Genomic DNA, 17,881 nt, shown 5'->3' with positions numbered 1-17,881 from the left:
GAGCGGCAGGTATGCTCTAAGTCGAGGGCCGTGTTATGTATTGTGACCATCTATTTCCATTTCTTATTCATTTATAACAGTGATCTCCAATCCTGCACCTGGAGGGCCACTGCCCTACCTGTTTTAGGTTTCTCCCAGCTCTAACACACGTGATTCAAATGATGTGCTCGTTATCAAGTAGCTGAAGCTTGTCATGTGTGATGTTCATTAGATTCTGGTGTGTTAGAGTAGGGACAAACCTAAAACACCCAGAGCAGTGGCCCTACAAGAGCAGGACGGCCCATCCCTGATTTTTACCCTTAGTTAGTTTCTCAGTGTCACAGAATGGAAGAGGCCAACTTTTATTTTTAATTTTAATTTTTTAATAAAGCTGTGGTCAGAAACATATGATCCATTTAACTTCTTTGTCTCAGGTGCTGCATAAATAACAGTCCAGTAAATACTCATTTTGTTTACCGACAATGACCTCCACAACCTCTGTACTGAAAACATGTATTCATTAACAGACCATGGTGAACCAAAACAAAATGGCTCTAATGAGCCCAGTTTGTGATGCAATCACCAGAGAATTTCAGTTAATGACATTGTCTTTAACAAACAAACCTTGAACTGTAATCACTTCAGACTAATTAATCTCAGGTGCACCTATTAGCAATAGAATTAATTAACAGTGGAGTGAAAGTTGTGTGGGTTTATGTTTCATTCAACTTTTGCTCTAACTTGCTTGTTCTACTGTGTTTTATAGATTGTATGATTTCTTAAAGGACTCACAAACACAAACAATAAACAATAACTACCATTATAAACTCAATTTATCAGTAACCATACATAAATTCTTTGTTTTTTAGGCAAATATCTTCTTGTGAACACAATTACTCCCAAAACAAGTTTAATTTACACATCTTGCTTCAGTAAATATTACTTTTGTAACTATTTTATTCAGTCAAACTAGCTCATTTGACTTAGAATAAAGATCTGATGATGTGGGTACTTTTAGCTCACTGAATCATTTGAATGTATTGTTCATGGTTTGCTTTGACTATTTTGTTTTGTGAATTATTTTTAGCCAGATAAAGTCTTTTAACTGGTTTTGTGCAGTCACAGGGTCAGTTCATAGTAAGGGATGTACAAAATCAGCCAAAATGATGCATTTCAAGTATTCCTTTGCCCATATTTTCTTTGAGCACTGCACTGAACCATAGAACAAATGTTCCTTTTCCAACAGTTAATATTCATTTATCTTGTATTTATAAAAGTATTATCCAGTTCTACCTATTTATACATTTTTGAAATGTCAAAAAGCGAATATCGTCGTTTGGGAAGTAATTACAAACTAAAAGTTTACATATCTGAGTTTCTCTACAAACCCATTCATCCCCTGTAAGTCTTATATCATTTTTAAATAACCACAAATAAAAGACAACAAAACATTTATGTCAACATGTGTTAATCTTTGTGCTGTAGACCCTGAGAGATATGCAGTACCTCCGACAAACACAATAATGAGACCTTCTGTTTATCAGACAATTTATGAGGGATATGTACAGTTTATATACAGTACATGTTTCACATATGAGTATTTCAGGCAGCATAGGAGAGCCATAGCACTCAAATATATTACAACAACCTTCAATGACAGTCAAATATATTTTAGGTCGGCAATATGTCATTTCCTTATTGAATTTGGTGTTTTCCTTTCAATTATGACAGAATATAAAATCAAAATCTATAATATAATGCTGAATAGTAACGTAACATAGAGGCTGGTTAGTGAGGCTCTGATCACTGGAAGCAGACTTGAAAGGTGAAGAGAAGTGTAGCACACTCTGGCTCAATATGCATTTCTCTTAAGTATAAATAATGTTTCGGTCCTCAGGCCTTCTTCAAAATTAACATTAACACATGCACAGTTTTGACCGTTAATAGTTAAAATCCTCCACAGATGGCTATTTGATGGGGAAGAAAATTGTCACGGGCTGGTTTTCATTCCTTGTACCAGTGCCAGAATTCTTGTTTTAATCTCTTTGGTTTTCAAAGAATAGAAAATAGGATTGATGCACGGTGGGATGGTAGAGGCCAGTGACAGGGATAGCAAATGGAGGTCCGGGTCAATGGCTCGCACATAAATCCCCATTAAGGAAATGCTGAATATAGGAATGTAAAATACAGCAACAAGGACCATGTGCTCAATGCAAGTGGCAAAAGTTTTCTTCCTATTGATTACTGATTTCATCCTGAACACAGTGAACAGGATGCTGATATAAGCCAGAACAATGAAAGTGAAAGGGAGCATCAGGTTCACCACAGTCGCATACGACACTACTGTCCAATCCAATGTGTAATCATTACAGGACAATCTGAACAAAGGTGCGTAGTCACAGAAATAGCTGTACACTCTTACAGATTTGCAAAAAGACAGATGAGCAGTGAATGCCATGGCATATATCACTCTTGCCAGACCGCAAAGCCAGATCAGGCTGACAATAGAAGACATGATCTGCACTGTGTTGAATACGTTCTGACGCATAGGTAAACATATCGCAATGAACCTGTCATAGGCAAGTACAGCAAGTGCATATGCCTCCAGAGATATAACAGTATAGTAGACATACATTTGTAAAAGACATAGATTGAATGGAACAAAGTTGTCGTTAAAGAGGAATACCTTGATCGCACCTGGAACAGTGCTTGTGTTTAAGAGTATATCAATTACTGCGAGGTTGACAACAGCCAGAAATTTTGGAGTGTGTAAACAGCGCTCACGGGCAATTATGCAGATCAATAAAAAATTGAACACTAGTGAAACCACATAGACAAACGACAGAAAAATAATGTAGACACTGATGTAGTTAAAGGTCTCAAATCCGATGATATAGAAGCCTGGAGGTTGAATGATGACGGAGACGTTTAAAACAGTCTTCAGAGAAGACATAGTGCAACTCCACCGTCGTGCTGGAGGTCGGCATTTGGTCCACGGTGTGTAAAAATTCTGTGGTCTGAAAAAGAGAAATAAGAAAAAAACATGTCATGACTTCACATACATCAAACTGACACATAAACACTTTTGCATTCAGCATGAAACCAAATATTTTTGCTGCTTTTGAGCGAACAATATAACATGCAACAGACTACAATCTGCTTTTGGCTCACCTGTTCTATTGCTCATCGTTTTACACAATGTGGCTCCATATGATGCTGACTCCAACAGTAGCCATTGAATGTCTGCATGTCTGACCTGTGTACAGTAGAAGTTATACTCTCTTTATTGGTCTCCAGAGATAAAACACAGTATTCTCATTAAGAAATGAATCTTAGGTTAGCCCGTGGAGGGTGGCATGTTGTTTTCCAACTTTTTTTACAATCAAAACAAACAAAATGTTATTATTGTTTCATGTTCCTCAGTTATCTTCATCTCAAGAGTCGGAGGACATGCAGATTAAAATGAATGATGTTTATTAACACTGAAACCCAATCACCCAATATTTGCAACAATTTTATTATTCTCTTTGCAAATATAAACAAAACTTTATTTCCATCGTACAGCATTAATAACGTGTATGTCCATGAATTTTGAAGTGTGTGTGAACCCTCTGTTTTCATTTGATTGTGTCTTTTAATAAGGAACTAATAAAGATATTGAAACATGATATAGTTATATGGTTTGATGCGGATTTTCTCGCAGGACCACGGACAGAGACTTGATTGTGCTGGCTTTGCTTGGAGGCAAAGGCAGATTTACTGTCAATATTACTCTGTCATCATCATTTTGAAAGGACATGTAACTTTTTTTTTACTCTCATGAATATTCAAAATCTTCTACCACAACATTTTTTCAAAATCAACTGTAAAACACTGTCTATACACCCACAGCTCTGCTCGTAACAACATCTTCTCATGCATCTCTGTACTCCATCATAGAAAGTGTTATAGAGTGATAGATGAGACCTGGTCAGAAGTCACTTGACAAGTCAGGTCTCACATTTGTCTTGGACTGAATACTGTTGCCCTCACCTCTCTCTCATTTGTTTTATACACACACATGAAAAATTGTTTGTAATGTGTGAAATGTTTGCAAACAATCCAATGAGATGCAGAAGTGTGTATATATTATTTGGGTGTGGAGATCTCCTTTCAGGAGGAAAAGGGAGATGGCTGCATAATCTGAGTAGAAACTAAAATGCATTTTACTGTAAACAGCAGCACTCGCCTGTTTGTGTCGCCTGTCCTCGGCCCGGAAGCAAATTGAGTCCCATACATGCAGGAAAGAGGAGATCAACTCTGAAAAAACTTTTGGATACCAATCAAAAAAGCTAACTATCTTGACACCCCCCCCCCCCCCCCCCCGATGTAAGTGCACACCATTGAGGACTATTTTATTTGTGAATATGGTGAATTTACTGAAAACGCATTTTGTTAATATCTAATAAAAATGTGTTTAAGTGCATACATGTGCATTTAATCATAATTTAAATTTAGTAAATTGGTAATAATATATTATAATATATCCACTGTGTAGTTCCACTGATTATTATATAATACTTGATAAATGTATTTGGTAAAATACAACTTAGAGTGCACCTACTGCTCACTTTCCGCTTAGGTTTCCCCTTATTTCACACAAGTACTGAGTATCTCCCGCTCACGTCTCCACCTGGTTCCCCCATGCATTTACAGTCTGTGCATTTACATTCACATCAATAACCCGAATAAGGCCTGACCCAAGTTAAGGGAATAATCACATTATTGAAGTTCCCCTTGTATACGTGAGAGGGGGCTGAATGGGAAAATGACAGAGTAACTCGACCTGTGGTACAGTAGGTGGTGCTTTTTTCTGGTTTACCTTTGTCAAAATCACAAAGAGCCGACTTTTGGAAAGAATTATGACCGAAACAGGTCTTCTTGGTAGTAATGTTCCTTGCTGTTGCGAAGCCCTCCCTTTGTTGAAATGTAAGGATTTATTAATGTTGTTTTTCTTCACGTTGTTTTCTGTGCCGTTGCTTCCTGGTTAATTCTATTTCCGGGTCAAGAGCCATTGCTGCCGAGTGGGGTGCATGTGCAGACAAGAAACGCAATAAAAACATGAGAACGCTGTTTACATGCACGAATAATCAGGGAACTGAGGAAGTTCTCCAGGTCTGTTAAACGGGTATGAGAGCCCTGATTTTACCCGGGATATGGTGTTTACATGGTGTTTAAAACAAAGCCGTATGCCATTTACCCGATTATAATAGTTTTTTTTAAACTGAATGTAAAATCACTTAATGTAACTAGGCTGCGTCTTATAACATAACTCAGGTTAACTTACGTCATGATTTACACCAACTTCAACAGAAGTACAGAGTAACTTTCGCACACTCGCCCCACTAATTTCCACGCATTTTACAGTATAACTAAGCTGTGTCTTAGAGCCAAGTCCTGTACACACTAAGGAGAGATAACGGTGAACACTTTATAATCCATCCCGCTACCCTGTAAGTACTTGGTAACTCCAGGTCAACTACAGTGTGGTTACAGCACATACTTGTACGGGAGTTACGCTCTAAGACACAGCCTAGTTATACTGTAAGACGCATGGAAATTTGTGGGGGAAGTGAGCGAGAGTTACTCTGTACTTCTGTGGAAGTTGGTGTAAAGCAGGATGTTAGTTAAACCTGAGTTACGTGATAAGACGCAGCCTAGTTACACTGTAAATGCAGGGGGGGAAACGAGGCTAAGTGAGCGGGAGTTACTCAGTACTTGTGTGAAATAAGGGGGAACCTAGTGAGCGGTAGGTATGCTCTAAGTCGCGGGTCATATTATCTAGTGTTACCATCTATTTCCATTTCTTATTCATTTATAACAGTGATCTCCAATCCTGCACCTGGAGGGCCACTGCCCTACCTGTTTTAGGTTTCTCCCAGCTCTAACACTCGTGATTCAAATGATGTGCTCGTTATCAAGTAGCTGAAGCTCGTCATGTGTGATGTTCATTAGATTCTGGTGTGTTAGAGTAGGGACAAACCTAAAACACCCAGAGCAGTGGCCCTACAAGAGCAGGACTGCCCATCCCTGATTTTTACCCTTAGTTAGTTTCTCAGTGTCACAGAATGGAAGAGGCCAACTTTTATTTTTAATTTTAATTTTTTAATAAAGCTGTGGTCAGAAACATATGATTCATTTATCTTGTTTGTCTCAAGTGCTGCATAAATAACAGTCCAGTAAATACTTGTTTTGTTTACTGAAAATGACCTCCACAACCTCTGTACTGAAAAACATGTATTCATTAACAGACCATGGTGGACCAAAACAAAATGGCTCTAATGAGCCCAATTTGTGATGCTATCACCAGAGAATTTAAGTTAATGACATTGTCTTTAACAAACAAACCTTGAACTGTAATCACTTCAGACTAATTAATCTCAGGTGCACCTATTAGCAATAGAATTAACTAACAATGGAGTGAAAGTTGTGTTGGTTCATGTTTCATTCAACTTTTGCTCTAACCTGCTTGTTCTGCTGTGTTTTATAGATTGTATGATTTCTTAAAGGACTCACAAACACAAACAATAAACAATAACTACCATTATAAACTCAATTTATCAGTTACTGTACATAAATTCTTTGTTTTTTAGGCAAATATCTTCTTGTGAACACAATTACTCTCAAAAAAGATTTAATTTACACATCTTGCTTCAGTAAATATTATTTTTGTAACTATTTTATTCAGTCTAACAGGGTGCTCATTTGACTTAGAATAAAGATCTGATGATGTGGGTACTTTCAGCTCACTGAATCATTTGAATGTATTGTTCATGGTTTGCTTTGACTTTTTTGTTTTGTGAATTGTTTTTAGGCAGATATATTCTTTTAACTGGTTTTGTGCAGTCACAGGGTCAGTTCATAGTTAGAGATGTACAAAATCAGGCAAAATGATGCATTTCAATTATTCCTTTGCCCATATTTTCTTTGAGCACTGCACTGAACCATAGAACAAATGTTCCTTTTCCAACAGTTAATATTCATTTATCTTGTATTTATAAAAGTATTATCCAGTTTTACTTATTCATTCATTTTTGAAATGTCAAAAATCTATAATTGTCGTTGTGGAAAGAAGTTACATAATAAACGTTTACATATCTGAGTTCCTCTACAAACCCATTTATACCCTGTAAGTCTTAAATCATTTTAAATAACATTTATGTCAACATGTGTTGATCTTTGTGGTGCAATGAACCCTGAGAGTCATGCAGTACCTCCGACAAACACAATAATGAGACCTTCTGTTTTATCAGACATTTTATGAGGGATATGTACAGTTTATATACAGTATATGTTTCACATATGAGTATTTCAGGCAGCATAGGAGAGCGATAGCATTCAAATATATTACAACAACCTTCAATGACAGTCAAGTATATTTTAGGACGGCAATATGTAATTTCCTTATTGAATTTGGTGTTTTCTTTTAAATTATGACAGAATAGTAAATACAAATCTAACATATAATGCTGAATAGTAAAAAAACACAAAGGCTGGTTAGTGAGGTTCTGATCACTGGAAGCAGACTTGAAAGGTGAAGAGAAGTGTAGCACACTCTGGCTCCATATGCATTTCTCTTTAGTATGAATAATGTTTCGGTCCTCAGGCCTTCTTCAAAATTAACATAAACACATGCACAGTTTTGACCGTTGATAATTAAAATCCTCCACAGATGGTTATTTGATGGGGCTGGTTTTTATTCCCTGTACCAGTGCCAGAACTCTGGTTTTAATCTCTTTGGTTTTCAAAGAATAGAAAATAGGATTGATGCACGGTGGGATGGTAGAGGCCAGCGACAGGCATAGCACAAAGAGGTCCTCGTCAATGGCTTGCACATAAATCCCCATTAAGGAAATGCTCAATGCAGGAATGTAAAATATAGCAACAAGAACCATGTGCTCAATGCAAGTGGCAAGAGTTTTTATCCTATTGCTTACTGATTTCATCCTGAACACAGTGATCAGGATGCTGATATAAGCCAGAACAATGAAAGTGAAAGGGACCATCACATTCATGGAACTAACATATGAAACTACACTCCATTCCACTGTGTAATCATTACAGACCAATCTGAACAAAGGCGTGTAGTCACAGAAATAGCTGTACACTCTTACAGATTTGCAAAAAGACAGCTGAGCAATGAATATCATGGAATATGTCACTCTTACCAGACCGCAAAGCCAGATCAGGCTGACAACAGAAGACATGGTCTGCACTGTGTTGAATACGTTCTGATGCATTGGGAAACATATCGCGATGAACCTGTCATAGGCAAGTAAAGCAAGTGCATATGCCTCCAGAGACATAACAGTATAGTAGACATACATTTGTAGAAGACATAGATTGAATGGAACAAAGTTGTCGTTAAAGAGGAATACCTTGATCGCACCTGGAACAGTGCTTGTGTTTAAGAGTATATCAACTACTGCGAGGTTGACAACAGCCAGAAATTTTGGAGTGTGTAAACAGCGCTCACAGGCAATTATGGAGATCAATAAAATATTGAACACTAGTGAAACCACATAGACAAACGACAGAAAGATAATGTAGACACTGATGTAGTTAAAGGTCTCAAATCCGATGATATAGAAGCCTGGAGGTTGAATGATGACAGAGGCGTTTAAAACAGTCTTGAGAGAAGACATAGTGCAAGTTCACCAGCGTGCTGGAGGTCGGCATTTGGTCCACTGTGTATAACAATTCTGTGGTCTGAAAAAGAGAAATAAGAAAAAAACATGTCATGACTTATCTATCCAATCACATACATCAAACTGACACATATACACTTGTGCATTCAGCATGAAACCAAATATTTTGCTGCTTCTGAGCAAACAATATAACATGCAACAGACTACAATCTGCTTTTGGCTCACCTGTTCTATTGCTCATCGTTTTACACAATGTGGCTCCATATGATGCTGACTCCAACAGTAGCCATTGAATGTCTTCATGTCTGACCTGTGTACAGTGGAAGTTATACTCTCTTTATTGGTCTCCAGAGATAAAACACAGTCTTCTCATTAAGAAATGAATCTTCAAAACAGTAATGAACAGTGAGCTTTTACTACAATCAAAGGTTTAACCCGTGGAGAGTCAGGTGTTGTTTTCCAACTGTTTTTCAATCAAAACAAACAAAATGTTATTATTGTTTCATGTTCCTCAGTTATCTTCATCTCAAGAGTCGGAGGACATGCAGATTAAAATGAATGACGCTTAATAACACTGAAACCCAATCACCCAATGTTTGAAACAGTTTTATTATTCTCTTTGCAAATATAAACAAAACTTTATTTCCATCGTACAGCATTAATAACGTGTATGTCCATGAATTTTGAAGTGTGTGTGAACCCTCTGTTTTCATTTGATTGTGTCATTTAATAAGGAACTAATAAAGATATTGAAACATGATATAGTTATATGGTTTGATGCGGATTTGCTCGCAGGACCACGGACAGAGACTTGATTGTGCTGGCTTTGCTTGGAGGCAAAGGCAGATTTACTGTCAATATTACTCTGTCATCATCATTTTGAAAGGACATGTAACTTTTTTTTTACTCACATGAATATTCAAAATCTTCTTCCACAAAAATTTTTCAAAATCAACTGTAAAACACTGTCTATACACCCACAGCTCTGCTCCGAACAGCATCTTCTCATGCATCTCTGTACACCATCATAGAAAGTGTTATAGAGCGATAGATGGGACCTGGTCAGAAGTCTCTTGACAAGTCAGGTCTCACATTTGTCTTGGACTGAATACTGTTACCCTCACCTCTCTCTCATTTGTTTTATACCGACACATGAAAAGTTGTTTTTATATGTCTGTAAACAATCAAATGAGATGCAGAAGTGTGTATATATTATTTGGGGGAGTGGGGATTTCCTTTCAGGAGGAAAAGGGAGATGATTGCATGATCAGAGTAGAAGCTAAAATGCATTTTACTGTAAACGGCAGCACTCGCTGGTTTGTGTCGCCTGTCCTAGGCCCGGAAGCAAATGGACTCCCATACATGCGGGAAAGAGGAGATCAACTCTGAAAAAATGTTTTGCATACCAATCTAAAAAGCTAATTATCTTGAGACCCCCTACTTAAAAACAATTTAGGTGGACATAATTTTAGACCCTACCTAAATCAAAGTTTGTACTTGGAACCCGGTCATGGGCTCGGGTACGGAAACATTTTTACATCCGATAATTCCTTCAAGACAAAAAGGCCACACAACCAGGAAGTAGCGACATTCTAAAGCAACCATGCGCCACTGAGCAGTGTCCATGGTATTTCACAGTCATGCTGGCTCTGAGCGAAACCGGGTACTAGTGCTTTGTGTCCCTCTCAGCCATTTGTAGTTTTTTATAGACCGGAAGGACACAGAGAACTCAGCTTGCCCGTTCTATATAAAAAACAACTAAGAACTTTGTTGCTGAGGAGAATAAGTCAGATTGTTGGCAGATGTAATTGCACACCATTGAGGACTATTTTATGAATGAAGACGGTGAATTTACTGAAAACGCTACACGGGGTCCCTTTAACAAAAATATAGTGCATTTTGTTAATATCTAATAAAAATGTGTTTAAGTGCATACATGTATATTTAATCATAATTTAAATTTAGTAAAACGGTAATAATATATTATAATATATCCACTGTGTAGTTCCACTGATTATTATATAACACTTGATAAATGTATTTGGTAAAGTACAACTTAGAGTGAGAATTATGACCGAAACAGGTCTTCTTGGTAGTAATGTTCCTTGCTGTAGCGAAGCCCTCCCTTTGTTGAAATTTAAGGCTTTATTAATGTTGTTTTTTTCACGTTGTTTTCTGTGCAGTTGCTTCCTGGTTTATTCTATTTCCGGGTCAAAAGCCATTGCTGCCGAGTGGGGTGCATGTGCAGACAAGAAACGCAGTAAAAACATGAGAACGCTGTTTACATGCACGAATAATCAGGGAACTGAAGGAGTTCTCTAGGTCTGTTAAACGGGTATGAGAACCCTTATTTTACCCGGGATATGGTGTTTACATGGTGTTTAAAAAAACGGCGTATGCCATTTACCCGATTATGATAGTTTTTTTTAAACTGCATGTAAAATCACTTAATGTAACTAGGCTGTGTCTTATAACATAAATCAGGTTAACTTACGTCATGATTTACACTAACTTCGTGAGAAGTACAGAGTAACTTTCGCACACTCGCCCCACTAATTTCCACGCATTTTACAGTATAACTAAGCTGTGTCTTAGAGCCAACTCCCGTACACACTAAGGAGAGATAACGGTGAACACTTTATAATCCATCCCGCTACCCTGTAGTTACTTGGTAACTCCAGGTCAACTACAGTGTGGTTACAGCACATACTTGTACGGGAGTTATGCTCTAAGACAAAGCCTAGTTATACTGTAAGACGCATGGAAATTTGTGGGGGAAGTGAGCGAGACTTACTCTGTACTTCTGTGGAAGTTGGTGTAAAGCAGGATGTAAGTTAAACTGAGTTACGTGATAAGACGCAGCCTAGTTACACTGTAAATGCAGGGGGGGAAACGGGGCTAAGTGAGCGGGAGTTACTCAGTACTTGTGTGAAATAAGGGGCAACCTAGTGAGCGGTAGGTATGCTCTAAGTCGCGGGCCGTATTATCTAGTGTTACCATCTATTTCCATTTCTTATTCATTTATAACAGTGATCTCCAATCCTGCACCTGGAGGGCCACTGCCCTACCTGTTTTAGGTTTCTCCCAGTTCTAACACTCGTGATTCAAATGATGTGCTCGTTATCAAGTAGCTGAAGCTCGTCATGTGTGATGTTCATTAGATTCTGGTGTGTTAGAGTAGGGACAAACCTAAAAACCCAGAGCAGTGGCCCTCCAAGAGCAGGACTGCCCATCCCTGATTTTTACCCTTAGTTAGTTTCTCAGTGTCACAGAATGGAAGAGGCCAACTTTTATTTTTAATTTTAATTTTTTAATAAAGCTGTGGTCAGAAACATGTGATCCAGTTAACTTGTTTGTCTCAGGTGCTGCATAAATAACAGTCCAGTAAATACTTGTTTTGTTTACCGACAATGACCTCCACAACCTCTGTACTGAAAAACATGTATTCATTAACAGACCATGGTGAACCAAAACAAAATGGCTCTAATGAGCCCAATTTGTGATGCTATCACCAGAGAATTTAAGTTAATGACATTGTCTTTAACAAACAAACCTTGAACTGTAATCACTTCAGACTAATTAATCTCAGGTGCACCTATTAGCAATAGAATTCATTAACAATGGAGTGAAAGTTGTGTGGGTTTATGTTTCATTCAACTTTTGCTCTAACTTGCTTGTTCTACTGTGTTTTATAGATTGTATGATTTCTTAAAGGACTCACAAACACAAAAAATAAACAATAACTACCATTATAAACTCAATTTATCAGTAACCATACATAAATTCTTTGTTTTTTAAGGCAAATATCTTCTTGTGAACACAATTACTCTCAAAACAAGTTTAATTTACACATCTTGCTTCAGTAAATATTACTTTTGTAACTATTTTATTCAGTCTAACAGGGTGCTCATTTGACTTAGAATAAAGATCTGATGATGTGGGTACTTTCAGCTCACTGAATCATTTGAATGTATTGTTCATGGTTTGCTTTGACTATTTTGTTTTGTGAATTGTTTTTAGCCAGATAAAGTCTTTTAACTGGTTTTGTGCAATCACAGGGTCAGTTCATAGTAAGGGATGTACAAAATCAGCCAAAATGATGCATTTCAATTATTCCTTTGCCCATATTTTCTTTGAGCACTGCACTGAACCATAGAACAAATGTTCCTTTTCCAACAGTTAATATTCATTTATCCTGTGTTTATAAAAGTATTATCCAGTTTTACTTATTCATACATTTTTGAAATGTCAAAAATCGAAAATTGTCGTTGTAGAAAGTAATTACATAATAAATGTTTACATATCTGAGTTCCTCTACAAACCCATTTATACCCTGTAAGTCTGAAATCATTTTAAATAACATTTATGTCAACATGTGTTGATCTTTGTGGTGCAATGAACCCTGAGAGTTATGCAGTACCTCAGACAAACACAATAATGAGACCTTCTGTTTTATCAGACATTTTATGAGGGATATGTATGTATAGGTATATACAGTATATGTTTCACATATAGGTATTTCAGGCAGCATAGAAGAGCCATAGCACTCAAATATATTACAACAACATTCAATGACAGTCAAGTATATTTTAGGTCGGCAATATATAATTTCCTTATTGAATTTGGTGTTTTCTTTTAAATTATGACAGAATAGTAAATACAAATCTATAATATAATGCTGAATAGTAACACAACACAAAGGCTGGTTAGTGAGGCTCTGATCACTGGAAGCAGACTTGAAAGGTGAAGAGAAGTGTAGCACACTCTGGCTCCATATGCATTTCTCTTTAGTATAAATAATGTTTCGGTCCTCAGGCCTTCTTCAAAATTAACATTAACACATGCACAGTTTCGACCGTTGATAATTAAAATCCTCCACAGATGGCTATTTGATGGGGCTGGTTTTCATTCCCTGTACCAGTGCCAGAACTCTGGTTTTAATCTCTTTGGTTTTCAAAGAATAGAAAATAGGATTGATGCACGGTGGGATGGTAGAGACCAGCGACAGGCATAGCAAATGGAGGTCCGGGTCAATGGCTTGCACATAAATTCCCATTAAGGAAATGCTGAATATAGGAAGGTAAAATACAGCAACAAGGACCATGTGCTCCATGCAAGTGGCAAGAGTTTTCTTCCTATTGCTTACTGATTTCATCCTGAACACAGTGATCAGGATGCTGATATAAGCCAGAACAATGAAAGTGAAAGGGACCATCAGGTTCACCACAGTTGCATATGACACTACTGTCCAATCCAATGTGTATTCATTACAGGACAATCTGAACAAAGGTGCGTAGTCACAGAAATAGCTGTACACTCTTACAGATTTGCAAAAAGACAGATGAGCAGTGAATGTCATGGTATATATCACTCTTGCCAGACCGCAAAGCCAGATCACGCTGACAATAGAAGACATGATCTGCACTGTGTTGAATACGTTCTGACGCATAGGTAAACATATCGCAATGAACCTGTCATAGGCAAGTACAGCAAGTGCATATGCCTCCAGAGATATAACAGTATAGTAGACATACATTTGTAGAAGACATAGATAGAATGGAACAAAGTTGTCGTTAAAGAGGAATACCTTGATCACGCTGGGAATAATGCACGTGTTTAAGAGTATATCAATTACTGCGAGGTTGACAACAGCCAGAAATTTTGGAGTGTGTAAACAGCGCTCACGGGCAATTATGGAGATCAATAAAATATTGAACACTAGTGAAACCACATAGACAAACGACAGAAAGACAATGTAGACGCTGATGTAGTTAAAGGTCTGAAATCCGATGATATAGAAGCCTGGAGGTTGAATAATGACAGAGATATTTAAAACAGTCTTGAGAGAAGACATAGTGCAAGTTCACCAGCGTGCTGGAGGTCTGCATTCGGTCCACGGTGTGTAATAATTCTGTGGTCTGAAAAAGAGAAAAAGAAAAAAAACATGTCATGACTTCACATACATCAAACTGACACATAAACACTTGTGCATTCAGCATGAAACCAAAAATGTTGCTGCTTCTGAGCGAACAATATAACGTGCAACAGACTACAATCTGCTTTTGGCTCACCTGTTCTATTGCTAATCGTTTTACACAATGAGGCTCCATATGATGCTGACTCCAACAGTAGCCATTGAATGTCTTCATGTCTGACCTGTGTACAGTAGAAGTTATACTCTCTTTATTGGTCTCCAGAGATAAAACATAGTCTTCTCATTAAGATATGAATCAGCAAAACAGTAATGACCAGTGAGCTTTTACTATAATCAAAGGTTTAACCCGTGGAGAGTGGCATGTTGTTTTCCAACTTTTCTTTCAGGCAAAACAAACAAAATGTTATTATTGTTTTGTGTTCCTCAGTTATCTTCATCTCAAGAGTCGGAGGACATGCAGATTAAAATGAATGACGCTTAATAACACTGAAACCCAATCACCCAATGTTTGAAACAGTTTTATTATTCTCTTTGCAAATATAAACAAAACTTTATTTCCATCATACAGCATTGATAACGTGTATGTCCATGGATTTTGAAGTGTGTGTGAACCCTCTGTTTTCATTTGATTGTTTCTTTTAATAAGGAACTAATAACGAAATAGAAACATGATATAGTTGTTCTGTTTGGTGCGGACGTGCTCTCAGGACCACGGACAGAGACTTGATTTTGCTGGCTCTGCTTGGAGGCAAAGGCAGATTTACTATCAATATTACTCTGTCATCATCATTTTGAAAGGACATGTAACTTTTTGTTTTACACTCATAAACATTCAAAATCTTCTACCACATAAAATATTTCAAAATCAACTGTAAAACACTGTCTATACACCCACAGCTCTGCTCGTAACAACATCTTCTCATGCATCTCTGTACTCCATCATAGAAAGTGTTATAGAGTGATAGATGAGACCTGGTCAGAAGTCTCTCGACAAGTCAGGTCTCACATTTGTCTTGGACTGAATACTGTTACCCTCACCTCTCTCTCATTTGTTTTATACCGACACATGAAAAGTTGTTTTTATATGTCTGTAAACAATCAAATTAGATGCAGAAGTGTCTATATATTATTTGGGGGAGTGGAGATCTCCTTTCAGGAGGAAAAGTGAGATGGTTGCATGATCAGAGTAGAAGCTAAAATGCATTTTACTGTAAACGGCAGCACTCGCTGGTTTGTGTCGCCTGTCCTAGGCCCGGAAGCAAATGGACTCCCATACATGCAGGAAAGAGGAGATCAACTCTGAAAAAATGTTTTGCATACCAATCAAAAAGGCTAATTATCTTGAGACCCCCTACTTAAAAACAATTTAGGTGGACATAATATTAGACCCTACCTAAATCAAAGTTTGTACTTGGAACCCGGTCATGGGCTCGGGTACGGAAACATTTTTACATCCGATAAGTCCTTCAAGACAAAAAGGCCACACAACCAGAAAGTAGCGACATTCTAAAGCAACCATGCGCCACTGAGCAGCTTTCATAGGATTAAATGGGTGCCATTTTTTCAGTATAAAATCTATATTTTAACATGTCCATGGTATTTCACAGTCATGCTGGCTCTGAGCGAAACCGGGTACTAGTGCTTTGTGTCCCTCTCAGCCATTTGTAGTTTTTTATAGACCGGAAGGACACAGAGGCCTCAGCTTGCCCGTTCTATGTAAAAAACAATTAAGAACTTTGTTGCTGAGGAGAATAAGTCAGATTGTTGGCAGATGTAATTGCACACCATTGAGGACTATTTTATGAATGAAGACGGTGAATTTACTGAAAACGCTACACGGGGTCCCTTTAACAATCATATAGCGCATTTTGTTAATATCTAATAAAAATGTGTTTAAGTGCATACATGTGTATTTAATCATAATTTAAATTTAGTAAAATGGTAATAATATATTATAATATATCCTCTGTGTAGTTCCACTGATTATTATATAATACTTGATAAATGTATTTGGTAAAATACAACTTAGAGTGCACCTACTGCTCACTTTCCGCTTAGGTTTCCCCTTATTTCACACAAGTACTGAGTAACTCCCGCTCACGTCTCCACCTGGTTCCCACATGCATTTACATTCAGTGCATTTACATTCACATCAGTAACCCGAATAAGGCCTTACCCCAGTTAAGGAAATGATCACATTATTGAAGTTCCCCTTGTATACGTGAGATGGGTTGAATGGGAAAATGACAGAGTAACTCGACCTGTGGTACAGTAGGTGGCGCTCTGTCAACATACAGCTGGACTGAATATTGCTTTTTTCTAGTTTACCTTTGTCAAAATCACAAACAGACGACTTTTGGATGGAATTACGACTGAAACAGGTCTTCTTGGTAGTAATGTTACTTGCTGTCCCGAAGCCCTCCCTTTGTTGAAATGTAAGGCTTTGTTAATGTTGTTTTTTTCACGCTGTTTTCTGTGCCGTTGCTTCCTGGTTTACTTTATTTCCGGGTCAAAAGCCATTGCTGCGGAGTGGGGTGCATGTGCAGACAAGAAACGCAATAAAAACATGAGAACGCTGTTTACATGCACGAATAATCAGGGAACTGAAGGAGTTCTCTAGGTCTGTTAAACGGGTATGAGAACCCTGATTTTACCCTGGATTTGGTGTTTACATGGTGTTTAAAAAAACGGCGTATGCCATTTACCTGATTATAATCGGGTTTTTAAACTGCAGGTAAAATCACTTAATGTAACTAGGCTGCGTCTTATCACATAAATCAGGTTAACTTACACCCTGCTTTACACCAACTTCCAGAGATGCACAGAGTAACTCTCCCACACTCGCCCCACTAATTTCCACGCATTTTACAGTATAACTAAGCTGTGACTTAGAGCCAACTCCCGTACACACTAAGGAGGGGATAGCGGTGAACATTTTATAATCAATCCCGCTACCCTGTAGTTCCTTGGTAACTCCGGGTCAACTACAGTGTAGTTACAGCACATAATTGTACGGGAGTTACGCTCTAAGACACAGCCTAGTTATACTGTAAGACGCATGGAAATTTGTGGGGGAAGTGAGCGAGACTTACTCTGTACTTCTGTGGAAGTTTGTGTAAAGCAGGATGTTAGTTAACCTGAGTTACGTGATAAGACGCAGCCCAGTTACGCTGTTAATGCAGGGGGGGGGGGGAAACGGGGCTAAGTAAGCGGGAGTTACTCAGTACTTGTGTGAAATAAGGGGCAACCAAGTGAGCGGTAGGTATGCTCTAAGTCGCGG

The 17,881-nt window shown here is 37.9% G+C and overlaps 3 protein-coding genes across 3 annotated transcripts; all 3 read right to left on the bottom strand.

Moving 5' to 3' along the window:
* Window positions 1-1,969: 1,969 nt before the first annotated feature.
* Window positions 1,970-2,932, bottom strand: LOC310956376 (olfactory receptor 2AT4-like; the record flags this gene model as incomplete). Its single annotated transcript, XM_083926576.1, has 1 exon — window positions 1,970-2,932. One exon carries the CDS (start codon window positions 2,930-2,932, stop codon window positions 1,970-1,972), a length of 963 nt encoding a protein of 320 aa, XP_083782702.1.
* A 4,762-nt stretch (window positions 2,933-7,694) lies between these two features.
* Window positions 7,695-8,663, bottom strand: LOC310956883 (olfactory receptor 2AT4-like; the record flags this gene model as incomplete). The annotated part of the gene is made up of 1 exon (XM_083927258.1): window positions 7,695-8,663. One exon carries the CDS (start codon window positions 8,661-8,663, stop codon window positions 7,695-7,697), a length of 969 nt encoding a protein of 322 aa, XP_083783384.1.
* A 4,888-nt stretch (window positions 8,664-13,551) lies between these two features.
* On the bottom strand, window positions 13,552-14,520 carry LOC310956882 (olfactory receptor 2AT4-like; the record flags this gene model as incomplete). The annotated part of the gene is made up of 1 exon (XM_083927257.1): window positions 13,552-14,520. One exon carries the CDS (start codon window positions 14,518-14,520, stop codon window positions 13,552-13,554), a length of 969 nt encoding a protein of 322 aa, XP_083783383.1.
* Window positions 14,521-17,881: the final 3,361 nt, after the last annotated feature.

The sequence above is a fragment of the Echiichthys vipera genome (assembly GCF_963691815.1).
Source record: "Echiichthys vipera genome assembly, chromosome: 14".
In the NCBI taxonomy this organism is placed as follows: domain Eukaryota; kingdom Metazoa; phylum Chordata; class Actinopteri; order Perciformes; family Trachinidae; genus Echiichthys; species Echiichthys vipera.
Note: the sequence above shows the minus strand (reverse complement) of the source record. Positions and strands in the feature narration are given on the sequence as shown.